The sequence below is a fragment of the Sclerotinia sclerotiorum genome, genomic scaffold, assembly GCF_000146945.2.
Source record: "Sclerotinia sclerotiorum 1980 UF-70 scaffold_2 genomic scaffold, whole genome shotgun sequence".
In the NCBI taxonomy this organism is placed as follows: domain Eukaryota; kingdom Fungi; phylum Ascomycota; class Leotiomycetes; order Helotiales; family Sclerotiniaceae; genus Sclerotinia; species Sclerotinia sclerotiorum.
In genome coordinates this window covers 124,041-150,769 of record NW_001820834.1, presented here as the reverse complement: position 1 = coordinate 150,769, position 26,729 = coordinate 124,041, and the positions used below count along the sequence as shown (strand labels likewise).

The following is a 26,729-nucleotide window of genomic DNA, read 5'->3' as shown; positions in this document are numbered from 1 at the left end:
CTCCTCGCTTGCGCGAGCAAGCACATTATCATTCCACCCATGAATGGCCGGCTCCACATAATCATCATTCCAGGAACTGTCCACTCTACTCTTCCCTGCATTTCTTGCTGTGGATCTTTTAATCCGCTCCTTTGTCTCAACCTCTACATAACTTCTCCAGAAAGATTGATTCCCACTTCAAGCTTCTTTCTTAACACATCATAAACCCCTGGTAGCATATCCATGGATGATGCATAGTATTGCATAGCTTATGGTTGCATTCGAAGTTTTCCGCGAGCTCGTGTCTCAAATTTCTGTAAAGCGGTTTGCTTTGCATCCCACTACTTTTTGACGACAGAAGGAAGGTAGATTTCACATTTTTGAGTGGCTTAGAGAAGATGGGGGAGAGCCCGGTGGATTATTAGGATGTAAGGGTAGCTATTTTTGGAAGTATGATCGAGAACTACAGGGTGCAAGTGCAGGCGGGGTTGTGAGCGGAGTTTAGATTATTGAGGAAGGAGATGAGGGAGGGGAGGGTATCGATGGTTTTGACCTAAGTTGATCGAGGCAGAAGCTTAAAATATCAAGTTTGAGGTAAAGTTGGATTTGATCAACTCATATTTTTACACAGGAAGCGGGAAGAGGACTCCAACAGGTTGGTTCTATAGGCTGGCTGGCGCATGTATGTACGTTGCCGCCAATAGGTTTCCCACATTCAAAAAGCAAAAGAAAAAGCAAGCACCTCAGTATAAGGACAATGCTGTCTTGGCATGAGAAGAGAGATATGGAAAAAAAGAGGGGAAGTAATAAAAAAGGATGTATGATCTTTTGAGCCGAATCTACGTCTTTTTCGTCAACTCCTTATCTCCATAAAAACCAAAGGAGGAATCTAATCCATCCCTAGCATCCCCTCTATCGACCGTATCTTCCACAAAAAATTCTTCGACCGCATCCATAACAGCACCTCGAACATGATTTCCATGTAATCCTGCGGCATCTCGGTCCCTAAGCATCTGATCTTGTTCCTGAAAATGTATAATGCTAAACTTGAGAAATAGTCTTGGTATCAAATCACGTTGCTCTGGGGTTCATTTCCTATAGGCACCATGACGGGCGAAAAATTGCGCGACCAGATAAAATAACCTGTCGGGTGCAGCTGGGTTAGCTGCACAGGCGATTTGAAAGATTTGTCGCCATAAAAATCACCATTGATATAATTGTGAGTCGCGATATGAGAGAGAAGTCTGTACATATGGTCGATAGTGACATTTTGGCAATGTGGAATCATGAAAAAATCTGCAAGGTACCAAATGTGTGCAAGTGTCGAAAGGCTTAGACCATCTCTGTAGCTTTTTTCAAGTGATGCGGATGTGCAATTGCTGCAGTCAGAGACAATCGTGTCATTAGTGGCCTTGGTTGGTATAATGGTCGAGCCGGTATTCACATACTGTTAAGATGTGACGGAATAACTTGAGGTTAGCCTCCGAACATTCAACTAACTTGTGGAGACTAAAATCATGTAATTCCAATTGTTGATCGAAGACTTTACGAACTAGACTGAATTAGATTGAAGAGCTAATGGTATAGAAGTTTTAATAGCATTTAGAGGATGGGTACATAAAGTATGGAGAATGGTAAGCCAGACGCAACTTTGAGATATGGTATACTTTGGTGTCTGGCGCATCTGGAGATCTCGTTCCCAAGCAGGTGAAGGCACCACTGTTGTCTTTCGTGTAATCAAGTATTGGTCTTTTGGGCCAGCCAGAGGGTGACGTCTTTGAAGCCATTGTGTTTCAAGATGTCAGACAGTGGAAATGATAATCTTACGGTTAGTTTCTGTAATTTTCGATGGTGTTCCGATGAACGATGTGGTTTAAATATTGTGTGTGCGAAGGGTCAAGTTTTAAATTCGCTTGTTCAAGCCGTATCAGTATTCACGTACCTTGCATCCACTATTCCTGGCCTCTGATGGCTGGTTGAGCTATTCACTTCAAGGCATTACCAGTCCCGGAAGCTCAACTTACCTGAAGGAATAAAACAATCAAAAATGAGGAACAATTTATTCTTAAAACATTCAGATGCACTCTATTCCCCCAAAATCTAATCAAACAGATGATTTCTGTAGGTATAGATTTTCGACCCAAGGATTGACTAACTTACAAGGCAACATGTAAAGGCAACAGGACTTTATCCTGAAAGATGACTGTTTTCCTTCAATATCCCACATACACGCCCCGCATGGTCGTTAGAGCCATTTTTTTTTCCTGCCTCAGCTCACTTTGCAGTTTTCCTATCTCTTCAAATTTTCTCCTGGCGCTGCTGGCATTCTTGCACCTGCCTCGGGTTTGTTTTTGCTTTTGAAGTCATCAGACATTTGCTCAAATGTAACCCATTCAACTCCATCATGTCTGTTAATATGATCAATGATCCTGCATATTGTTAGCGGGCTGTCGAATGTATTAAAGTACTATATCCCGGGGAAATCAAAATGCCAAGAATGCAAGAGAAATCCAAAAACTCCTAGAAAACAGAAAGAGGAGCCATGGCACACCTTTGTTGCATCTTCAAAGCATGTGGTCGCCCTGAAACATCGGGATGAATAGTCATAGGGAATACGAATTCGTCGTAATTCTCGTAAAAGTAGTCGAAATGATCTAGCCACATCTGTTCTACGACTTTCGGGTCCACCCATCCGTGACTATTGGGTGACTTTTTGATAAACATCATGGGAGGTAAGTCATCAATGTACCATGAAGCTGGAATTTCCACCATACCAGATGGTACACCCTTGACAAGTGGCTTCATCCACTCTTCTGCCTTCTTACTATAATCGATTTTTGTCCAAGTATCTCCGAGCCTTAACCAATACATCTGACAATCATGATGGCTCATACTATGATCATATTCAATTCCGTAACTTAGTAAAAGTTCCGCTCCTTCTTTGCTTGTCTCCCACCATGGAGCAACACTTCCCCTTGGAGGTTTTCCACAGAAATCTGTTAACAGCCTGTACGTTTTATCAAGAACATCTCGTTGCTGCTCAAGCGTCATATCAACGGGATTTTCATGAGAGTATCCGTGCAGACCAATCTCATGCCCTGCGTCCCGGACCATGGCGCATTCTTCAGGAAATGTCTCGAGGGAATGACCTGGTATAAACCAAGTCGCCTTCATGTTGTTCTTCTCAAAGAGCTTGAGAAGACGACGAACACCGATTGTGCCAGCGAATAGGCCTAGATAGTGTAAGTTTGATTGTTCAAGAGTCAATAGGAGAACGGGAATAGCTTTTCTTCAAGAATTGGAGCTTCAATTCTCGCAAGCATTAGATCACTCCTGGTAAGAAGGATTCACGGAAAAGAACTCGAGAATGAAAATAGAAGACAAAATTGTTATGAAATACAATGACGAACCTCTACTGATGTCTGAGGTCGAGTCTTCTCCACCATATGAGCCCAGCCATCCTGCCACGGCATCAATATCAACTCCATAGCCGCAGAGAACGCGTTTCTTGGCTTTCCTGGTCATTTCTGGGGTTGAGGAGGAGGGGGAAGCACACATAATTGAGATCAGGAGAACGGATAGTTATGGACTCGGCAGAGAAGAGAAGAGTGAGGATACACAATCTATGTAGAGAGTTGCACTGCTGGCGTATATTTCGTAGTCAGTTATGTTGCCCCAATGGAAATTACTTTGGCATTCCGAAGTGCGGGGAAGCTCCGATTATCCCTCTCGATGAGAACATTCTGATAAGATTTGTATGTGTCCCGATTGATAAGAGGAATTGATTTACCTTCCTCATTCGTCAAGAGGAAGGCACAACGGCCGAAAGCATAGGTAGAATGCGAGTCACATGATGAGGTTTCAACCTTTTGGCGAGCTCTTGGTGGCTCAATGAATTCATTGATGAACCCTTGTTAAATGCATGTGATTGTTTGGGTGCACTAAGTGGACTTATGGATGCCAGTACCAATCAATCGTACTAAGGTCCCTGCTAGATACTCCGTAGGTATTCTAATTTTGAACAAGATCGCAGCATCGCATCGATATCAAGGTACGAGCGAAAAGAAGCTTAGAACCAGCTTGCCTTAACGACATACGGCTTACCCACGTTTCGTTGATCAAATCTCATTCTCAGAAGGACAAACTCACCAAACAGCATCAGTCTTTAAGCCAATGCTTGGTTTACATTGATTTCATTCATCTTGAGGCTCTAGAACCATATTAAGCGCAATCCAGCGACCCAACATATCTACGAAGCTTACGAAGTTACGACAAAGTTGACATTTGGTTATTCGCGTTGCAGGGCACTGACACCCTGCGGTGCAGTTGTATCTTGGGGGGGTAATGAAAGTCGGATGAATGCAGCCCTTGAATCCTTTCCTGAGTGCTTTCTTCAAGAGTGCTCTGCCTACACAGTGTACGCCTGTACACCATCATGTAAGCTTGCCAAAAATACTAGAACTCCATTTTCAACAACTACCATGGGGCACGATGCTGATAGCTTTCTAGATATTACTAGTACCTACTACCGAAGTCCTCCTAACCTCCCGCGATCGAGAAACCGGCGCGCTTTACGCAGACCTTGCAGGATCGGAAGACTTCCTGGGCAGTCATGTCTTGCGAATACCGGCCAACCATGCTGCGACCGCGGGAGGGAAGGATGCGCCAAATATGCGGGAAACCCGGGGAAAGGCAAAACAATATACAACTGTCAATGGAAGGACTGTCGTGATCAAAGATGCTTTTGTCTACAGTAATAAGGGTTGGTATTGTTTGTAATTTTGTTGGAAGATTGGTGCTAATATCACCTATTGCCAGGATTCAAGACCTTGAACCAAGCGCAACTTTTATCTGATACTTTATGGTACCCAGATTCGCTCGAACCACGGCAATGGCTTGTCTACTACATATCAAGACCTCTGGTTGGCATATTCGAGGAAATCAAGATCGCAACTGCAATGCTAGCCCCGAGGCTCCCGGATGGTAGGCCGATGCTCCCACCCAGATCGCCTTCAGTAGCGGACTCCACCTCTATGAATGGACTTCCTCGCAAAAAGGATATAAAGAGTTTCAGCGAGCTTTTAACGAATTTTCCGATGATTGCGAGACAAATGCAACCCGGATTGGAGGCCCTCTTTAAGGAGTTCAATCAAGTATTTGAAAAGCAATTACCTCCTCCTCCATCAGCTGCGAACATTCCAGACCCTGTCCCGGACGGGCCCATAGCTACAGCAATGAAGAAAGCACGGTCCAGTAGTTTCTCAAATCCCGGTCGACCAAATGGGCATGTGCAACGTTATGTCGTTGATTTCTATACCGAGGATGATGAGAATGTCATGCGGGGCGCTTTGGAGACCGCAGTTACGTCTGCGATCGATCTCTTCCAGATGGTCGACAAGCAACAACTTTCTCTGCTTGGAGCTACGACTGATCTTACAGGCCCAATTGTGGAACGTTTGATTGATCGTTATGTTACCGAGCAATTGCACGATACCATATTATTTCCGAGACTATGTACAATGAAACGCCCCGAAGACTTGGAGTTGGAATCTAAAATCAGACAGATGGAATTTGTGGATATCTCACAAGTTGGTATACCAATTCAAGGTGGTCATCAAGGAAAACATGAACTCACATTACGCCTTGGTCGTGCTGTCGAAGAATTTCGAAAATTGAGTGTAGCAGGAAGCCCGCAGCAGATGATGGATATTTTACTTGTAACGTTGAAAACGGTGACGCAGCTCATTGAGATTCCAGCGAGCACAGGGGGGCCTACTTCTTCCGAGAAAGTGAGCTCTGTTTTGACCATCAATGCTGATACTCTCGTTTCGCTACTATTAGTTGTGGTCATAAGGGCACAGGTTAGATACCTCCAGGCTCGCCTCCTATATATGCGCCACTTCATTTTTGTAGATGATGTGGAAAGTGGTGAGATGGGATATGCACTAAGCACGTTTGAGGCCGTCTTATCATATCTTGCAAGGGATTCAGGAGGTCTTCGGAAAGCTAGCCGGCGGAACCACAAATTGTGGGCAGCAACTAAGAAAGGCGACTTGAAAGAAATGATGAAAATTATGGAGCCAGAACGAGAACTCTCTTCGGACGAGGAAGAATCTGACCACGAGGAAGCTATCGCAGACGAGATAATCGATGAGAATAGGCCATGGGATAGTTCAAATGGACATGCCAGACGGAGATCTTCTGGAGCCGCTGCCACGAGGCTTTCTCAAACATCTACCCTCACTCATGTCTTTCCTTGGCAATATCTACATGACGGTGCAGATGAAGAGCGACTACCACCGCTGCGGAGGCCTAAAACAGTCACCATGGATGTGCGAAGTTTATCTAGTAGCTCCGAGATATCTTTCAGATCACGCGCTACCACGATTGACTCTACAAGTAGCGGCATCGAAGGTGATACGTCAATAGAACGATTATCGCAAACCGAGGATTCATCAGGCGAATCTGTTCCCATGATGGCCGTTCAACACGAGAGACCGGAAGCTCTTCAGTATCTTTTGTCGTTACATGACTACTATCCGCTACGAGCTGTTCTTGAGGATACGAATAATGAGGGAACAACCTTATTGAGTGCTGCTGTGCAGTTGGGACATACCGAACTCATTAATATAATACTTGATTTTGTTTATCGAGCTGCATCAGAATTGATCGTCATTGGATATCTTTCGCGGCAGGATGTCAACGGCAGGAGCGTAGCTCATTTTTTGTTCAACTATCCGGAGCTTATTTCGAGAGTCGGGCGTTTATTGCCCTGGAGGCAGAAAGATAAGAATGGCCAAACGCCACTTTTTGCGTTATGCAGATCATACGATCATGGACGCTATAGACCCATGGTAGAGGCAGCAATTGCTGCAGCTACGGCTTATCAGGGAGATGGTCAACCTTTACACTTAGACGATCATGTTGATTTGAAGGGCAACACGCTCTTACACATTGTCAACGATCCTCAAATAGCATTACAACTTCTTTCTCATTGCGACTCTGATGTTAACGCGACCAACGAGAAGAAATTCACACCACTCATGGTAGCTAGCAAATATGGTAGACTAGAAATGGTTCGAGCTCTATTTTCGGATCCTAGAGTAGACCTTTTTGCTAAGGAACTTCGTGGCTTGACAGCGGTTGAGCTTGCCAAAGATGATGACGTACGGAATAGAATTGACGATTTAATTTTATTCTCAGGGTTACCAGCCACTGATGGAAGGATCACGGCTGTAGTTAGATCATTTTTCGTTGAGGATGCAACTATTCGATTGGTACTCAAATCTGGCGCACCCTCGGGGCCTCAAAACTTTACCGTCACCACTTGTCGACGTTCGCTGTCCGACTTTGAACATCTAGCAAAATTACTCACTTTAGAAAACCCAGCTTCGTGGCTGCCATCTATATCAGGGATGAGGTCACCTTTTCAAATTCCTTCAAAGCCTTCGAGGGCTGTTCTAAGAGATATCCAAGTCCATCTTGATGCATTTTTGAAGATTCTACTAGCACATACAACCTTTTCAACACATGAGATGTTATGGGAATTCTTTCTGGTACCAGATATACAGGCAGAGATGATGGAGCAAAGGTCTAAGCTGAAGGCTGAGGCAAGGGTAGAAACAGTAAGGGAAGAATATCAGCCAATCGGTGATGTTCGCGATGTCGAGCAATTCGTAGATCATGCAAGAGATATGGTCCGAAGTGTCAACTACTCTACCAAGAGTGTAGCACGTAGGGCCAATATGGTGGCGATTGTCACCACGGGTATGTTTCCAATAATTCTCATAGAATATGTCACTAACTTATACAGATCTTTACGATGCTTATAAGCTTTCCACTCGCGCAATTTCTACCCTTACGTTCCTTCCTCAAACTCATATATCTGCTCTTGAAGCTTATACCCAAACACTTGCTCCATCATCCACTTCCCCATATTCTACCTTCCATACAACTATCCTTTCAATCCACAGCACCATAATCGCCATGCTTCTTTCTCTCTCGCGTCCCACCTCACTCATATCATCGATCACTACATCCCGCAAATCTATCGAACGTTCCTACAACTCCCTTTCTCGATCAACTCGTTGGCCACTAGGTCTTCTTGATGAAACTCGGCAACGTTTAAACGAAGAAAAGGAAGACAAAGTCCGAAGAACAAAGGAAGAAGTCGAGGAAACTGGAAGGGAACTAAGATACACACAACAGGTCGTCGCAGCAGAGCTGGCTGGTTGGCAAGATTTACATGAGAAAATGGGGAGGAAAGCCGTGAAGGATTTGGCGCAAGCAATGCTTGTTAGGGAACGTACGACATTGGAGGGGCTAAGAAGGGCGGTTAGAAGATTGAAGGTTGGGGAAGAAAGGATTATAGATGTTGGAATGGAGGAAAGTGAAGATGAGGACGAGGTTGGGGAGACGGAGGCGAGTGGTAGTCATATTGAAAGTATCGTTATGTAGTTGACACATTAACGGATCCACAAAGAAAAGATTCTTTGCATATCAGCAATGCAGGAATGGAAATGACTGAAATGAAATAGCACACTGTGTTTTATTTTGTTTTGGTTTGGATAGAATTATAATCATGATCATGCTAGGCGATTGTGGCATGGCATGGCATAGCGTGGTATGGCATGGTATGGCATTAAGATGATATGATATTACACTGTACAGCATCGTGGCGTTGAGGCATACATATAATCCTATGAGCGGTATTTTTCTACTTATTGATTCATGATTTTTGAATTGGTTTGCATACTGTGTGTTATGTAGTGTGTTCCCGGGTGATTGATATGTTCCTTGTATTGTAAAACTTGCTAGGTATGTCATGGCGAATTCATATCTTCTCATCTATTATATTTCTATATCTGGATTTATATATTCATATATTTGAGTATCTTGAATGAGTTGGGTGGGATGATATGATATGGACTGAGATTGAATGATAGGTTTCAATACATATCTATTTTAAAGATCTAGATCTAAATCTAAATCTAAATCTAAATCTAAATCTAAATCCCATGCTAGATTCCTATCAAATACTACCTAGAGATAGATATAGATATACAAATACAATAATTCTAGATCCTAGATACCTAGTTACTATTCAATAAATTTTATTGTATTAACTATTCTAATTCCTCTATATAGATAGGTACTATAGGTATAGTATCTCGTGCCAATATACCCATCTTATAAATCCCATCCATTCATTCTATTCTATTTTATCAAATGCTATGATACTACTAGGTAACTCCTATAACTCAACTTTAACTAGGTATTAAAATTAAAATCGATAAATCGACCAATGAATTACACACATCCAATTAGTATGAATAAAATTCTCTATGCTATATAAAAGATATTAGGTATCTATAATTTCTTTCCACTCGCTAGCCAACTTTCCAAACACCATCATGATATCATTATTAAACCTCCGAAACAGAAGTATTCAACTTCCCTACAACTTCTCTATCCCACCAACTCTCAAAGTCTAAGACTACTTTATCCTTTCGCGCTTCTTCAGCTGCGAATACTACCGCGTGACTTCTAATTACTTCTTCTACTATTATTTGGGGATTTATGTGAGTTTTTGTGAAATTTTCGGTAAATGAGAAAAGGTAAAATTGAAGGTAATAAAGAAAGAGGACAAAAACTTACAGCTACATCCTACCCATTGCCTCTGCGCAACTTCTACATCTGCTCCTTCATTCATAACACTATTCACAGCTCCTACAAACTGTCTCACTAATCCTTCATCACCACCTCCATGTCCACTCTTAATATCCGTGATTTTTGGCTCATAAACTTTTTTCTCTCCAGTCTTAAAATCCTCGACTTCAATCGTCGTACTATCTGCGTATATTTCCCCATCGCTTCCATAAATATGTGTATATCTTTCACAAATCTTCTTCGTATGAGATACCATATGGAATGAAGCTTGTTTGGCCCCGCGATTTAGAGAGGGATTCGCGGGAAATGTCATGGTTACGAATTGATCATCATTGACTGTGTTGTCCGATTCATAGACACAGCGCCCGAACCAATTCTTAGCTTCGATTTCAGAGATAGGGGTTTCGGCTGTGTAGTCTTCAAATAGAATGGATAGGACAGCGGATTCTGCGGCTGAAGAGCCAGAGGTGGTGAGAATATCTTCGATATCTGGGACAAGAATATCGACAGGCCAATTAGTATTGGGGGCTTTGAGACCCTTGAATTTTGGGGATATGTATATGTCTTTCGCGGAGTATTTGCAGTCTGGTTCAATGGGACAGGAAAGGCAGTTTGTCGCAGTGCCAGCGGCTCTAGGTTTGCGGGTGCGAGTAAATTGCTGAAGAGAACCAGTGGATGTTATTGTTTCGGGAAGATGAGGTGGAGCGGTTGGGTCTGATGGGGGAGGAGAACAGAGAAGCCAAAGGAGGAGATCGATATCGTGGCAGGATTTCGTGAGGAGGGAGGGAGCTGTTGTGGATTCTTTGCGCCAATTTCCACTATCTTGTTATTAGCTATCGTGCCTCCTTTTTCATGGATAAATATCCCATACCGAACATAACTATGAGTAAAATGCCACCATCCCACCGGCTCAGTATGATTAATACTCAGCACATCCCCAATCACCCTCTCCTCCAAAAGTAATTTCCTCAACATCATATTATGCGGACTATACCTCAATACATGTCCAATACTAAATATTTTCTCCGGCAGTCGATTCCGTGGATATTCCGGCAACATCGCCCTATATATCTCCACACAATCTGCCAACGTCGTAGCCAAAGGCTTCTCACACATAATGTGCAATCCCAATGGTTTCAACCCCACTATAACCTCCTTATGCATCTCATCTAGCACACATATAAACGCGGCATCGACACCTGGTGGTACGGATTCACCGCGAGAAGCCCGAGCGCGTCGATCGAGTTCATATTCGAGAAATTCTTTCCAATTGGAAAATGATTGCCCGGGAGAAGGTGCATTAGAACCCCAGATGTAGCGGGAACCGAGCCGTTGACGTTTGTAGGAGATAGGTTCTGCGACGGCGTAGACGATGCCAGGAGTAGATTCGTCGACGCAGCGCGAGTATTGGGAGCCTCGAGATCCGGCGCCGATTATGAGGATGCGGGGTAGATTTGAGGACGTAGTTGTAGAGGGGTTAGTAGGGACAGATGCGTGTGGTGCCATATCTATGGGTTATGATTGGGATTGAAGAGCTATAGTTTAGCTTGGGGTTGGGAATTTAGAAAGAAGATATGAGATACCAATTGAATACTCGAGTGGATAGATATTCTTGCGAACTTGTAGTGAGTGCTCAATTGGTTGCACTTGTCAACGGCAAAGGTTTGGAGGGTTAGCACAGCATGTAAATGCTTTACTCATCCTCAATTTCCGAACATATTTTGGTAGTGGAATAACCCAAAAGACATCTTGCGATAAGCATTTTGATATAGTTTGTAGATGTCAAGCTTGTCTCTGCATGCAGGGCCTACTAGGACCCCTTGCCCCGCGATAACAGGGTGGGGAAAAGTAACGTTACCGGGTGTGGACCAATTATATCGAAGCAATTGGCATTGGAGAAGATACCAGCCATATTCATATCTTTTAATCATAGTAGAAGAAGACCGATATACCTCAAGAATATGCCTTGGCGCTTCAAAGTTCCAGATCAAGAAAATGGGGGACAGCTGATGAAGATTTCTAGGTAGAAAATAACTACGTTACATTACGGCGTTTTTTTGTTGCATATCTACACAAATTCTGACGCAATACAAGACATTAAAATGCAGGGGCTTTGTAGGCAGTTCATGTACATCACACTTAGATGGTATCTAATAGATTAATACCAGATTAGATGAAATTTTGGTATCACAAATGATATGACACCAAAGATTAAGCTTATGGCTGACTACAAATTATGCATGCCTTTTTCACGGTTCCCCCTTTCCCATGCAGATTCTTCCCCCGCAGCCACCTCATGGCAGACGGCAGGCGGCAGCGTGAATTTCCAAGCCCCTGTGAACTAGGTGCAGTGCACTTTGCATTCATGTTTGACAAAAAGTGTTGTTTCATGCCTGCCATTTCCTAGCGTGCCGCTGAGTTGTTTCCTTACACATAGTCCCAAAGCCGCCGGAAAGTTGGCATGAGGTTCTCTTCCCATTCAGCAATGATGATTCCTAAATGTGCCAAATTCCCATGCAAATCTGCCAAAGGCCAGGGAATAATTCCACATTTATTGTATTGCGTAGATTACCAAATACTGTCTCTTGAGATGTCGATATAGAGAGTTTGATTCCAATATTCTTTATTTTGAAAGTACCTGCACCAGAGACAAAATTTCGGGTCCAGGTTGATGTTGAAATCGATTACTCGAGAATACTGTCAAGAAGTATGTTGCTAGCTGGCTTGCTCAGCTTGCCTGACGGAATTTGAAAATTGTTCTTGGTCAATCATAATGTCCTAGCATACCGAACCTCGTATATCTTATACCATCCACTAATCCTACGTTCGACAAGTTCTCTCATTGCTTCAAATGTCTAACATTTATCTTTTAGATCATCTCGGATATCAATTTCATCAAATTCAACTCGGGGATTTCGGTTGAGTTTGCAGTAACCTCCATACTTATTAGTTTTGTGGGCGGTCAGTACAATGGGAGAAGACCAGCTGTGAGATGCCGCCTTTTTATTGATAGTCGCATAAACTACATTCCTATCACCAAGCTTGCGATCTGGCTGTTTCAAAGTTCCAAGATACACACCTGGTTTAAATAATGGATCTGACAAGCCATGATCTTCACCAGGGGTTTGGAATGGTGTGTTTAAAACACCGAGTGGTGTTGCAGGTCGTGGGTCGGTGAACACATCGTGCGCGGTATTGTCGTATGATCCTTCCGAGGAACTTATCGCCACCTCCTGGCCTGGGTCAAGTTCTTTTGGTGATAGACATCTTGCAATTCGAGCAGCTACAGGTTGAGTAGAAGGCTCGAAAAGTTTTGCGGAATCGATAGGGAATTCAGATGGAGAGTAAGTTGGTGGAGTATGTACCTTTGACGGCGCTGGAGGCTTTATTTCCTTATGGTGAGGTGGAGAAAATTCGAGATCGCTGGTCAAAGGTAGGAAATGATTTTCTAACGGAAATATGCTATCTTCTCCTGATATCTCCACCGCATGGGATAACCTTTGCAATATCTCCTCTTCTGGCTTGGCTCGGTCTAGACCTTTAGGTTCCAGGGATGCCATTGTGGGCCAACTGGAAGAGAAAATAATGCATTATTGCAGTTGATGACTGGAGAAGATTTTGAGAAGCGTCTCATGTTATGGCCCTTGATATCGAGATCGAAATTGGGGAATCGCATGTTGTCTTTATGAGCTCTACAAGCATACAATAAAGGATATTATAATGCATGAACATGACATGATCCTTGACCATCTCTAGCATGTGCAAATTGAACAAAGGATATTGAAATACATCATTAAAAAGTTACTTGGGTTGATTGAGACTTCTCAAAAAAACTTACGATTCTTCCATGCGCTTTCGAAGAGGAAAAGATGATTGGATGCTACCATGGATATTACCGCACCAAGTATATCTGTGGTGTTATTCAGAATCTATTGTGATGATCTGAATACTGGGAAGGGACATGAAGTAAGTGTCAAGATACTTCGTACTGATGCTTATTGCGCCAGTACCGTACAAATCTCGAGGAACAAAAGTGTATACTGATGCTCAATAATTTGTTTTGATGCTTGTCAAACATGTACGAAGTAAGTGGAGAAATCTTCTCTTCGCCGAATCTCGGGTGCTTGCCTTCAAACTAAGGCATCACTTAATATCACATGATATCTACCTCGCTTCTCAGGATCTTCCAATTCTCCATCCGAACCTCCCAACGACCTTGAGATCTCTAATTGACGCACTTCATACCTGTCAAGATGTTCACACAAACTGTCCGCGCTTCGGTATGCTATATTCTCAGCTCAAAATGTCAAAATACTAACCACCAAAGCGCTCTCAAATCGCCCGCGTTGCGAGGCAGCAAATGATCAGCAAACGAACTTTCATCGTTCCTACTGCTGTTCGTCGTGGTATGTTTGATAATTTTGTTTAAAAGTAGCATTTAGTCTTTAAATCACTGTAAATGTGGTCGAATCTATTTGCAGCAATATCTGCCACTCAGAAGCTAATTCCGATCAATAGCGGACCTTGTCCAAGATCTTTACCTTAAGGAATTGAAGAGTTACAAAGCTCCCCAAATCAAGGCCTCCGATTCCGAAGGACATGTTCTCAAGTTCTCCCCACCTAAGGCTCCTACATCTCCAGAAGAAACCGACATTGCAAAGGAATTGGCAGCATATGAGGCAAGCACAGTTGAGGTAGAGGGACAAGCTGAGGGAGGAGTTGAGACTAAGGAGGTTGATTGGTTTGAGGAGGAACCTGAGGAGGAGGCTGCACACCACTAGATTACGAAATGATACCGAGATGAAATCTTTAAGTTACGTGGTAGAATAAAAGTTGCGGATGCGATGAAGGTGCGGGGAATGTGTAGACATAGCGAGGTAGAATGAAGTCCGGATTGTACAGTCATTAAACACCTAATTCGAAAGAAGAATCGATCGACTGGATAATCACTTGCAGCATAGGATGCTCTTGTTATATGTCCAGAAGGCAAATTATGAGTCTCTTCTTGAGAAGTGGATTGGCTACTAGGTGTTTGTTTCGGTTCCCTCGCATTTAACATGGAAGACTTTCAAGCCAAGTGGCCGGAATGCTTAATGCTCAACGTCTCCGGAATAAAGGCCTGGTTGAGTTGTATAAAAGACCATTAAATTTATCTGTGGAATCATGTTTCCGCACCCCCACAATGTTGGCCACTTCCTCTCGTGCAAGAGTATCCCCGCGACTAGCTTGCACGGGCCTTTGCGGGGACTCTACCTAAGTGCCTTCTCTTCTTCTCCTCCTTTTTGACCTTGCCCAACATTACTCCGTCGATCACCTCCTTTCTCGGTATTACTAGACTTAAAAAATCCTTCCACGTTTGCCGCCCGCTACGACAATATCTTATTGGAATCCTGCCCATCCTGAGTGAAGCTTTGGGCTGCTTAATCCCAGTCATTGTTTGGTTCAATCACCAACATCTACCGGAGCAGCTTTCTTGATACTTTTCCCTTCCAATTCATATATCTTTCCCTTCATACTCGTACCATGCAATTCAAACTTTCCAGGCTCCTCCAACTCATGGGAATTAGCAGTTGTTTCTAGCTCCACCGCGTTCCTGTCACTCCACATCTTCCATGGTGATGTAAGAGGTTGCTCATGCTTATCTCGGTGATGGATATTTATATATACTATCACCAAAACAAATAAACCTAAGATACCAACGACAATACCAACTATCATATGCATTCGTTTCTTCTCACCGGAAACTGGCGGTGTATTGGTTGAATCTTGCGGTGCGTTGGTTGAATCTTGTAGTGTGTTGGTTGATGTTGCAAATAATGTAGGATGTGTATGTCTAGTGCTATTTATCATGCTTGTGGCTGTACCCGAAATCGATATTGAACTAGAAATGCCATTATTTCCCAGCATACTAGCCGAAGTAACCTTTCCAATTTTCGTTGAGCTACTGCTGTCGCCACCTACACTAGTACTACTCATGCTAGTACTAACAGTGAGATCTGGGTCTGGTAACCGGGCCTTTTTATCAATGCTGTTACTATCATCTCTCTTAAGTACTGCAGCATCATTCACCCAAAAAGCACCTGAAAGTGTCTGGGTTCCATCACAATCGCTCAGAATTGCCCATGGTGGAAAATGAACATTATTTATATCGAGTCCAAATGGTACAGTCCATTGATATTCTCCAGAAGATAATGGAACATTTGCTATTGTTTTGAATCAGTCTCGACTCTTGATACATGAAGATGACAACGAACAAGCTATCTCGAGTATCAAACCTCCAATACTTGAATCAGAGATCATACGCATCAAAGTGAATTGGTAGTTCCATTCTGACCAGAAAGCCATTTGATATCATAGTTAGTACCGGAGAGAATGATTTGTTTTTCAGTTGGTGTGATGAGTTGGAGTTGAGTGGCATAGTTTGAGCGAACTAACAAACAAAAAATCGAGAGGAAAACACAAAAAATGTGAAGATGTGAGATCATCGTGATGTCATGTGCCATGTATAAACCGGAAGAGACAAAGTTTACATAAATGCATGCTATTATCTTTGGAAAAGAATTAAATGGCTCTCAGCATTATGATATTTGTGTCACCATCGAACCCAGCCCTTAAAAGGGAGTCAAGGCTGGTGGCTTCATCCAATGCAAGATGAACACTTTGACCCCTAACCAATAAAATACATTTATATGGCCCAGCGAAATTACTCATGATCTATATAAAACCACAATTGCCCCCAAGCCTTCTCCGCAAGATGTTTAAGGCAACAGACCTCAAATTGTGATGAGTACTGGATGTATGATTGGAAGATATTAGCGGCCACGCGAAAGGATTGTTTCACATATTAGAGGATGAAGGAATCTCTACCCATTAAAGTGGCGGAGTTTGACTACAGGAGATAGGATTATAGGCACTGGAGGAACATAATTATAATTCCGTATATTTCTGCATACTATGTCGTGCTGACAGGAGGTAATTTAACCAATTTAACATTATCTTTCTCCTATCTATTCATGTTATTTTTGAATTCTGCAGTTAGTGGTCAGCACTCGTATCGAATTATTGATATCGCGTTTCCAAGGCTGAACATAGGATAGAGTAGACCCAGACTTTATCTAGAGTATTTTTAATAAAGGTATCATTCTGTTCTAGCTCCTGTTCTAGCTCCCCGGAATAAGATATTACCCCTCAAAATCTTCTTGAATAATAATAATTATTTATATCATATAGAATAGAAATCTGAATATCTAATATATCTTTTAAGTCGTGAGGAAATTATAGATTATATAAGATATTAAATACTAGGGTTTTTTTTTTTAAAAAAAAAAGTAATACATAATTATAAGATTGAAGGGATTTTCACTGTTGATATCTGATTATGTGCTGTAGGTTTAAATAAAATTCATTCTCAAACATTTTCTATATAATTTTCCTATCTTATTCTCTCCAACCCCTTACCCCTCAGCCCTCTACACTTCCAAACCTCCAAACCCCTCGTCCTCATTATACAATCCCCTCAGTTCTGTCCTTTCCCCTCCCTCTCAATCTCCCTCTCAATCTCCCTCTCAATCTCCCTCTCAATCTCCCTCTCAATCTCCCTCTCAATCTCCCTCCTGTGCCTTTCCCCACCCCCTCCCCCCTCCCCAATCCCACACCCATCACCTCATCCTCGCTAACTCACTCACTCACCCACCCACTCACTCATCCTATAAGAATCACATTTTTCTATAGTAGGTAGTAGTAGTAGTAGTAGTAGTAGTAGTAGTAGTAGTAGTAGTAGTAGTAGTAGTAGTAGTAGTAGTAGTAGTAGTAGTAGTAGTAGTAGTAGTAGTAGTAGTAGCAGCGTAGCAACGAATTCATCAATGCTAGCTATACTTTACAATTTTCTCTTTCTCTCTCTTTCATACGCACAAGCACACACACACACATGCACACACACACATACACACACGACCATCCATCTTCACATCCTCACATCCTCATCTCAAAGCTCAAATCTCAATAATTCATTCATTCATTCATTCATCCATCCATTTATTCATTCATCAAAATATAAATAAATATAAAAGGCAGATCATGCAAATAATGCGCACGACCACGCAATACAAAAAAACTCCATTGCAATGCAATGCAAAAAAAAACAACAACAAAGAGCAAGCTATTAAGCAAGCACCACAATCAATAAAACCACATCCATCAAAATTACGCCATATCCATGCTCTCTTACCACTCAAAATGTTATATCATCATAAGTATGTAAAGGTAATTCAAGTAAAAGTTCCCGAGTCGTGTATCAATCAATTATCTCCTTCAATCCATCTCAAACTCATATCGTTGTAAGAACCAACTCATGAAATGATGAACTAGTAAATAAGTCCATGAACATAAAACGTAATAAAAATATGATAGAATGCATGCACCACGCCAAAACCCTTACTCCCATTTCGAAGAAAAAAGAAGCTGATTCATAGACCAAGTAATGAAAGAAAAATACTGTATATGTATGCGGACACAAAAATCATGTCTGCATCAGAACCTTAAATACACGAGATGAGGTCATATACTAATGAAGGATTAATGAAAATCATCACCATTGAACATTCGTTCATCTTCATTGGTATGATTCCTCACTACTCCACTCATTCGATCGGAACGTTGTTTATCGGGAATATCAAATGGATCCTCCCAATCATGTTCTGTTCTATCGTCTTGATCCATTCGATCATCGTATTCATCTTTGACTCTATCTCTCATATTCTCTTCAATGGAGCTTTCATCAACGAATGTGAACCCCTTAAAGTTTGCTTGCATTCCTGGAGATAATGGTGTTGAAGTTGCCATACCTGCAGCAAGGGCAGCTGCACGTGCATTGAGTGATGACGCACCATTTAAGGCATTGGTGAATTCTGGATCGAAGTTGGATGTATCCGTCTCTGACTTCAACTTTGGCTTGAATGGAGGAGTGATCAATTTCTTGGTAAGAGCATCCCAATCAATATCAGAGAAGAAGGGATGTCTCTTCAATTCTTCAGCATCATCTGTAGCTCCAAGACGATGCTTGGGGTTTCGGTTGAGTAGTCCTTTGACAAAGTTTCGTCCTTCGGTAGTCAAAGTGTCTCTGGGAAATCGAACTTTACCAAAAGCAATGTTTTTGTACATTTGTTGTGTATCCTCTGCGTAAAATGGACTCCAACCACAACACATTTCGAAAACCAAGACTCCTAAAGACCAGAAATCAACCATCTTTGTATACCCAGCTTCATCCAAGAGAACTTCAGGTGCGAGGTATTCAGTAGTACCACAGAAGGTATTAGTTGTGGCATTCTTGGTTAAATTTGCTTTTGATAATCCAAAGTCGCACAAGGCAATGTGGCCATTGGCATCCAATAGGATATTCTCCGGTTTCAAATCTCGGTAGACGATATCATGCTTGTGAAGATGTTGAAGTGCTAAGATGAGTTCCGCAATGTAAAATTTGGCCCGCTGCTCATCGAATCTTCCCTCTTTCTGTAAATGCCAGAACAATTCACCTCCAGACATATAATCCGTAACAAGGTATAGATCTGTTGGCGTTTGGAAGGAGAATTTGAGACCAACGATAAATGGAGAATCGGCTGTAGCTGTTCGGACCAGAATATTTCTCTCACCAACCGTGTGCGCAACCTCCTTCTTTTGAACAATAACCTTCTTCTGAAGAACTTTCATAGCATAAATTCGCTTCGTGTCCTTCTTTCTCACTTGATAAACTTGCCCAAAAGTCCCTTTTCCAATAAGCTTTAAAATCTGGAAGTCGTCTGGTCCATAGTGTCTCTTCTCTGTTCGTTGAAATGAAATTTCGACATGGATTTCACCTACGCTTCCTGCATTGAGAGTATCGTCCTTTCCATGTAGTTGAAACCAGCCGGAAACAGGAGAATCAGCATTTTCAACAAGATTGGCTTGAAGATCAACATGACCCAAGAATTCCTCTGCTTGTTGAGCTCGGTCGTAAATGGTGATATTGACTCTTGTATCAGAGCCAACAACATCACTAAATATTCGTTAGCCAGATGGATCATAAGCCATGCTGTTAAACCTACAAGACAGCTTCAGCATCCCACTTCGGGTGAGTGAACATTTTTCGACCTTTGTTCTTGAAATCTCTATATTCCGACAAGCTGGTGTTGCTGCTTTGTCGACTTTTCATAGGAATGGCCATAGGGCGACCAGAATCACTTCCGGTTCGCGTGATCGGAATACCGCCAATTGGGATTCCACCAGGGCTATGTGAATTGCCATCATCTTCGTCATCCTCTTCTGATTGCGGACCTTTGGATACCAACTCGTTTCGTTGAAAAACGGCTACCACGTAGGGATCCAAGCTCTTCCTCAATCCTCTAGCTTCATTGATCTTCACAGTAAGTTTGCCCTTTGGTGGTCCCACTGCTCCTCCGATGCTACTATCTGCTCTAGAAGTCACAGCCGGTCGTTCGCTCGTACTTGATTTGTCATTTTGTCCGTTACTGGTTTGTGCAGTATGGTCAGAATTTGTGCTCGCAACACTTTGGTCTGACTTTGAAGTTTGATTTGACAAAGCTCGAGTGGGCGTTGATGGTGTGCTCTTAAATCCGTCACAAGTTAGCTTCTTGAGTCGATCATAGGATGGTGACTGATGGAATTCAGAATGCAATCGGGATAACGGAGGAGTGCTAAGTTTGTGCTCGGAGGGGGTATCGCTTGGATTTGAAAAATGTGTAGCATGAACATTTGATGGAGTAACAATATTTGACAATGGTGTCATAGACGAAGCTCTTCTTGCATGTGACGGAAATGATTCCGAAATGCAATCTCGGTCTGTAGGAGCTGTCGTCTTCTGTACATTATTGCTAACGTCTTCAAAACTCGCATCACTCAATTTCACTTTGTATAGTGAAGATGGATGAGAAACAGGTGGTGTCGGATAAGGGTGTTGTTTGGATATTTGAGAACTACCCAAAAGCTCATGAGATTGGAGTAGTGGATTTTCTCTCTCTACTCCAGAATCAATCCCAGGTTCATCAATTGAACTCGGGTTGACTTTCAAACGCGCATCACCTGTTTCAGTTGTCTGTCGTGGGAAAGAGTAACTCTCAAAGTCACTCGGGTTAGGATATGATATATGTGATGATGTATGTTTCGAAGGATTTTGACTTGAGTAAGAACCTGAACCAACCTGTCCATAAAAGCTATGCAATATACCAGGAGTTCGCTTGTCTGACGGATCTGGTTGTGGGGTCGCGACACCGGAGCGGGGTGTATCGGAATCGATGTGATCACCTTCATCATCTCTATTGTATGTGAAATTAGCCAAGGTAATATTGATTTGTGACCAAAGGTCATGAAGTGAAGGCATTGGAAATCGATGATGGTGAAGTGATCATGTATTAAAATAAATATTAGAGTATTAGAGTATAGAGGAATGAGAAAGATGTTTAGAAATAAGCAATAGGAACTTCGGTTTGCTTCTCCTCTCACAGACAAGCAAGCAATCAAAAAACCCTCAACCAATATAAAAATTCTCTCTCTTGTGACATTTTTTTTCTTCCTCTTGCTTGTCCTTCATCAAGAAAAAAAAAGGTTGCACCTGTACGCCGATTGCCGCTTCGATAAGAAACTCCGATTACAACCGGTGCCCCTCGTCAACTTTGACGTTTAGTTATTCAGCATGTGCAAAATGACATTTAGATGAAAATGAAAGTGGAGTGGAAAGAAAGAGACAGAAAGAATGAAGGGAAGGAGTAAATTGATTTGTCCACATTCCCTTTATCCATGCTTTGTCTTTTCTGCCAAAGCACGTCGTTGTCCATCTTTTTTTAAAAGAAAACTCTCCCATTTGAAAACTCCCATTGTATATTTATTATGACGACAGAGTGGAGGAATTGCGAAATCGAAATTTTGTAAGCGTACCTTCCCATCATTGCTTGCGTAGCTTGCCTTAGCAAGTCGTGTTCTGATCCTGCCATCCTCTTATCTTTTTACAGTCTGCGAAGACTGTCTGCTGCCAATATTATAATTATGTTGAAGTTTTTGAAGTATTTCGTGGCGGTATGCACTTTTCGTGGATGAAGAGGTAAGAAATTCGTCGAGACTTTGTGGAAAACGGGGAAAATTGTAGGTATTTTTCTTTTCTTTTTTTGGGCAGGTACTCGACAGGAGGTACTTTTTAATGTGTTGATATCGGTTCCGCGGTAAGTTGATCGACAGGTAGGAAAGGAATAAGATAGGTATTTTCGACTTCTTCGTTACCGTATGTATGGAATTTCGGATTTGGGATTTGAAAGGACGGATTGAGAAATGAGTCGCAGTTCGATGGTATGGAAAAATAACACTTTTGAAAGGTTTTCCAAACCTTTTCTTAATATTTTCCAAATCCTGATTATTGAATTGAAAATTAAGTTTATGAAAAATCTTGATAAGAGGAAAGAGGGGGAAAAGATTGGAACCAGTTCCCTCTTCTTGAGTCGATTCCTTAAGCTTCAAAACCAAATTGTACCTAAGGCTGTCCGGGCGAAGGCGAAGTTCGAAATAAGTTCCAAATAAGTTTCTCGCGTATTTTTTTTGGGTTCGATTTCCTTAGTCTCGATGACCACTGGATTTTGCGTCGTGCCAGTTCACCAATTGTTTAACTCTTCTTGGAATATATGAGGCCAGCGGAAAAGGAGGGCGAAAATTCCTTATTAGTTTCAGCCGTTAGACTCCAGTAGCACTCTTAGCACTTCACTACACCGTACTTGGGGCGTGATTATTCGTGGAAGCGATTGAATGGGTGAATTCCAAGGTAAGTAAGTAGGTTATCCTATTCGTAGTGTAATTTAACAGATTCGACGGGATCGTTCGACTCGTTCGACTTGTTTGATTGAGGGAATGAGGATAAATAAGTATGGTGATAGTAATAACAGTTTGAGGTGAAATGAGGTCCCCCGATGAGATGTAGGTAGAAGAAGGAAAATGAGGTATATGTAGGTTGGTGAGAATGGTGGAATGGATGGGGAATAGATAGAATAGATGAATCTCATAAAACAAGAAAAAGAAAAGAGAAAAATGTAATAAAAAGATGGGAATATCTCTCTTTACATATTGATACTGATATTGGTGCTGATATAGATACTGATATTGAGACCGAGTAGATAAAAGCAAGTGAGAGATCCAATATCAGGTATCAAGCGTCAAGCGTCAAGCACCAAACGCCAGGTATATCAGAAGTAAATCAGTAGAGAAGGTGAAGGCGAAGATACTGAGTGGAGTCTTTATGGGGTTGATGATGATGATGGATTGATGACAGCGCAGTCGGTCGTCCAGCTTTGCTCTTCTAATAAAAAGGAGAGAAAGGGTCTGGCTGGTCTTATTATGATCAGGGCTCTCACTTACTCGTGTATATCGGTATTTGATTTGAAATAAAGCATGAAAATAGATAGATCATATACATAAGTACATAGAGATACATTGTAGCTATAGGTTGTAGTTGAGAAACAGACAAGAAATCGGGATACCTCCTTCATCTAATCTTTCTTTCATTCCGAACCTATGATATTCGATATATTCATCAACATACAACATTCCTTTTGATTTTCATTTCCATCTGTGGTGCTACTGGTCGTCCCAGGAAATATTTCCAAGCAAATGTCCCCAGCCATTACCTGAAAAAGAATGCCCTCAACCGTCCATCGTAAATCAATAAATGATAACTGGCAGAAGGAGGAAATCTTACATTACACACTTAGCCTTTCTTGACTCGATCCAAAATACGTCATATATCACCTACAGAGTATATGTTACGGGGCTTCATCGGGTGGAGTAACAGCGTGAAGTGGTAGCTACAAGCCTGCAACAGCCCTGGAATACACAAGATCATTAGCCCACAACTTGTAAGGTTGGGAGCTGAAGTGGCCTCTTTCGTCAATATGTACGTGAACAGGAAAGTCGGTAGAACATCAATCACAATCCCTACTAGCTATCTAGCTTTAGGTAACGCGATCTTGCCAATTCATATATTGTAATCAATTCATATCGGACTTATCGAGATGCCCCGATATATCTATCTGTTTATCGCGTTACAAGTGTTGTTATCCTGATGTAGGTATCGAATATCTATCCATCTATTTATCTACCTATCTACAACCAAAAACCTTCGCATGTACATCATTCAGCCCACACAAGATGAACATCTTTGTTCCCCCAAATAATCCACGAATTGCATCTGCATCCTAAATTACTAATGCACCCTACAAGAAAGCTGACCTAAGACCCTCAAGCGTAAGATCATGTCCTCATCCAGGGTTCCGTATTATTTGGGACCCGTCAGCCTGCACCGAAAACTGCAATACTACATGGAATTCCTGCAGTATGCCAATACCATATGGTAACTACATAAGACATACTCCGTATTGATAATTTGATAGTCCCAATACCCAACATCAGCACCCTCAAGCTTCAATTTCTGCTGGCCAGTCAGATGGTGGGGAAGGGAATGAATCGAATGTTTTCTGCATTGGCAACTAATTATTCTATTTGGAATTCTTGGAACAGGTATTCGGTAAAAGGGTATTCGGTAAAGGTTCTCCAGTAGTACATACATACGTACATACTCCGTAAAACAAATCCCTTCAATCTGGTTACTTACTGTACGGAGTGAAGTATTTCAAGAACTGGTATCCGCATGTTGTGACCCATAAAAATCCATGCCATGCGATGCGAACATATGAAGTTCCGATGGGAACTCGCATTACGCATTCATCAAGCACAGCTTCCTTCGTACAGAATCTGTCCTTCATCAGTATATTTTAGAAGCCTCGTTGCATGTGCTGTACTCGTACATCCATCATCTACTGTTACTGTTGTGATCCTGATGTGGAATCAAAGAAACTGCAAAGAGTACGAACGAATGGTTACAAGTTTCGATTCAAGATACGAGGAAGAAAAACAAAAGTCCAGGTGATTCATATCCGCTTTGAGCCGAAACTTATTCCAGGGTCGGCTTCATCTCCTTCATCTCATGCTTCTCATCATTCTCATCATTCCGCCAGTGCTTGTAAATGCTTGTGAAAATCAAACCCCAGTACTCCCTAATTGGAGAATAATTGAAAATACCCTACCATGTGATCTAGATCTCACCGTGGCCGTCTAAGACACCCCAAATGGTAAACAGGTGCAGCGGGAAAATGATAAAGCTGGATGAAGGGGCATCTTGCTTGGAATGATTTCAGTCACGTGATTAATAATCTATTTAAAGGTTAGCCCTTCTCACACGTACTCTGGGAATTTGTTGAAGCGGCCGACTTTCACTCTCGCGTCGCAAGTCGCGACAACAAGCTCACACGCCTTCAATACATTACAACTGCAATTAATTGATTATTGAAAATACCTTCATCATGGGTAGACGACCTGGTAGAGCTGCTGCGAAAAATGCTGCTGCTGCATTGAGTGAGTTACTTTCACCATTTCAACTGGCGCATAACATTACCTACAGACAATTCTAACTTCATGTCTTATTCACATAGAAAACACTCCACAAACCTACGATGACGCCGAAGATGATCCAATAGTCGATGCACCACTGTCAGATCCCGGTACACCTCCCGAAAATGACGAAGATGAAAATGGAGAAGAGGAAGAAGAGGTCGTCGAATCAGAAGCCGAAGAAGAAGTTCCAGCTACACCCGTTCCGGAAACCACCATTCGTAAAAAGCGATTAGGAAGACCTCCAAAGAATAAACCTCCAGGGTGGGATTTAGATGATGGAACTACTTCTGAGGCAGCTACACCTAGTCGAGGAAGAGGTAGAGGTAGAGGATTTAGAGGTGGTGGAAGATGGGCTAGAAGAGGTGGTCCAAGTCATGTTACACAACAACCAGTTGATAAGGAGGGAAATATGATGGACGTTGTGAATGATGAAGTGGAATTACCTGAAGATCCAGAAGGAGAGAAAAAGGTTGATAAACTTGGTTATTTACAAGATGGTCGGGAATATCGTTGCAGAACTTTTACGGTTCATGGCAGAGGAAAGAGACTTTACATGTTATCAACGGAACCAGCACGTTGTGTAGGATTCAGAGATAGTTACCTTTTCTTCGCGAAACATAAGAGGTTGTTTAAGATTATTATTGATGAGGATGAGAAGAGGGATATGATTGAACGAGAACTTATTCCTCATTCTTATAAAGGAAGAGCTATTGGAATTGTTACTGCGAGATCAGTCTTTCGCGAATTCGGTGCTCAGATTATTGTTGGAGGCAAAAGAATTACAGATGATTATGAGGTTGCGAGAGCTAGGGAAGAAGGAGTTGAAGAAGGTTCTTTAGCTGATCCAAATGATGCAATTAAAGATGGAGAAGCATATAACAAAAACCAATACGTCGCATGGCATGGAGCAAGTTCAGTATATCATTCCGGTCAACCTACTGTTCCACAACAAACTGGAAAGTTGATTGATGGAAAGAAGAGAAAGATTATGGTTAATGATGTTAATTGGATGTTAGAACATGCTCGAGAAGCTAGGTATGTTATCCTCTTTTTCATATCATTATGTGAATCCATTACTAATATATTCTCAAAGTCGATTCAATTCCGGAATCTCAGCAGCTCGTCGTCAAAATCTAAATGGTATCTACGATCCTCATACAAATATTATGCAATACCCACGCACTATGCAACCAACTCATGCTCGTTGGGAACAAATAGACGACAACGAACCACAATCCTCATCCACAGATTCATCACTCTTTCCACCCGTCAAACCTTTCTTTTCTAGAAATCTCATGATCGTAGATACATATATGGAATCATCACCATCAACACATTATGGTGTTCCAGGTCCAGATGGTGCAGGATGGGATTTGGGTATAGGTGTAAACGCGAGTACAAATGCAGGGACAGAAGATAATCTTTTGGGTATGGATGGTTTATGTGGAGTTAGTGAAGATGTACTGGATGTTTTACCAGAAGATTGTAGGAAAGCTTTTGAGGAAGCGAGAGAGAGGGAAAGAGAATGGAAGGGTAGATGGAATACTGAGGGTGTAGATGGCTGTAGGAGAAGTGTTAAGGTTGATAAGGGGTTAATTTTGTAA

General features: G+C 42.0%; 11 protein-coding genes across 11 annotated transcripts; 3 read left to right on the top strand and 8 right to left on the bottom strand.

Moving 5' to 3' along the window:
- Positions 1–818: 818 nt before the first annotated feature.
- Positions 819–992, bottom strand: SS1G_01133 (predicted protein; the record flags this gene model as incomplete). Its single annotated transcript, XM_001596891.1, has 1 exon — positions 819–992. One exon carries the CDS (start codon positions 990–992, stop codon positions 819–821), a length of 174 nt encoding a protein of 57 aa, XP_001596941.1.
- A 342-nt stretch (positions 993–1,334) lies between these two features.
- On the bottom strand, positions 1,335–1,766 carry SS1G_01132 (predicted protein; the record flags this gene model as incomplete). Its single annotated transcript, XM_001596890.1, has 2 exons — positions 1,335–1,358; positions 1,647–1,766. The coding sequence occupies 2 exons, from the start codon at positions 1,764–1,766 to the stop codon at positions 1,335–1,337; spliced, it is 144 nt and encodes a 47-aa protein (XP_001596940.1).
- A 503-nt stretch (positions 1,767–2,269) lies between these two features.
- Positions 2,270–3,504, bottom strand: SS1G_01131 (hypothetical protein; the record flags this gene model as incomplete). Its single annotated transcript, XM_001596889.1, has 3 exons — positions 2,270–2,408; positions 2,531–3,212; positions 3,390–3,504. 3 exons carry the CDS (start codon positions 3,502–3,504, stop codon positions 2,270–2,272), a joined length of 936 nt encoding a protein of 311 aa, XP_001596939.1.
- A 432-nt stretch (positions 3,505–3,936) lies between these two features.
- SS1G_01130 (hypothetical protein) lies at positions 3,937–8,436 on the top strand (the record flags this gene model as incomplete). Its single annotated transcript, XM_001596888.1, has 4 exons — positions 3,937–3,981; positions 4,489–4,741; positions 4,798–7,746; positions 7,793–8,436. The coding sequence occupies 4 exons, from the start codon at positions 3,937–3,939 to the stop codon at positions 8,434–8,436; spliced, it is 3,891 nt and encodes a 1,296-aa protein (XP_001596938.1).
- A 968-nt stretch (positions 8,437–9,404) lies between these two features.
- Positions 9,405–11,154, bottom strand: SS1G_01129 (hypothetical protein; the record flags this gene model as incomplete). The annotated part of the gene is made up of 3 exons (XM_001596887.1): positions 9,405–9,541; positions 9,637–10,466; positions 10,520–11,154. The coding sequence occupies 3 exons, from the start codon at positions 11,152–11,154 to the stop codon at positions 9,405–9,407; spliced, it is 1,602 nt and encodes a 533-aa protein (XP_001596937.1).
- A 1,349-nt stretch (positions 11,155–12,503) lies between these two features.
- SS1G_01128 (predicted protein) lies at positions 12,504–13,208 on the bottom strand (the record flags this gene model as incomplete). Its single annotated transcript, XM_001596886.1, has 1 exon — positions 12,504–13,208. The coding sequence occupies one exon, from the start codon at positions 13,206–13,208 to the stop codon at positions 12,504–12,506; it is 705 nt and encodes a 234-aa protein (XP_001596936.1).
- Positions 13,209–13,901: 693 nt separating this feature from the next.
- Positions 13,902–14,429, top strand: SS1G_01127 (ATP synthase H chain, mitochondrial precursor; the record flags this gene model as incomplete). Its single annotated transcript, XM_001596885.1, has 3 exons — positions 13,902–13,928; positions 13,976–14,054; positions 14,167–14,429. The coding sequence occupies 3 exons, from the start codon at positions 13,902–13,904 to the stop codon at positions 14,427–14,429; spliced, it is 369 nt and encodes a 122-aa protein (XP_001596935.1).
- Positions 14,430–15,090: 661 nt separating this feature from the next.
- SS1G_01126 (predicted protein) lies at positions 15,091–15,993 on the bottom strand (the record flags this gene model as incomplete). Its single annotated transcript, XM_001596884.1, has 2 exons — positions 15,091–15,851; positions 15,903–15,993. 2 exons carry the CDS (start codon positions 15,991–15,993, stop codon positions 15,091–15,093), a joined length of 852 nt encoding a protein of 283 aa, XP_001596934.1.
- A 1,158-nt stretch (positions 15,994–17,151) lies between these two features.
- SS1G_01125 (predicted protein) lies at positions 17,152–17,307 on the bottom strand (the record flags this gene model as incomplete). Its single annotated transcript, XM_001596883.1, has 1 exon — positions 17,152–17,307. The coding sequence occupies one exon, from the start codon at positions 17,305–17,307 to the stop codon at positions 17,152–17,154; it is 156 nt and encodes a 51-aa protein (XP_001596933.1).
- A 915-nt stretch (positions 17,308–18,222) lies between these two features.
- SS1G_01124 (hypothetical protein) lies at positions 18,223–21,019 on the bottom strand (the record flags this gene model as incomplete). The annotated part of the gene is made up of 3 exons (XM_001596882.1): positions 18,223–19,678; positions 19,728–20,248; positions 20,840–21,019. The coding sequence occupies 3 exons, from the start codon at positions 21,017–21,019 to the stop codon at positions 18,223–18,225; spliced, it is 2,157 nt and encodes a 718-aa protein (XP_001596932.1).
- A 4,015-nt stretch (positions 21,020–25,034) lies between these two features.
- Positions 25,035–26,729, top strand: SS1G_01123 (hypothetical protein; the record flags this gene model as incomplete). The annotated part of the gene is made up of 3 exons (XM_001596881.1): positions 25,035–25,086; positions 25,164–26,160; positions 26,219–26,729. 3 exons carry the CDS (start codon positions 25,035–25,037, stop codon positions 26,727–26,729), a joined length of 1,560 nt encoding a protein of 519 aa, XP_001596931.1.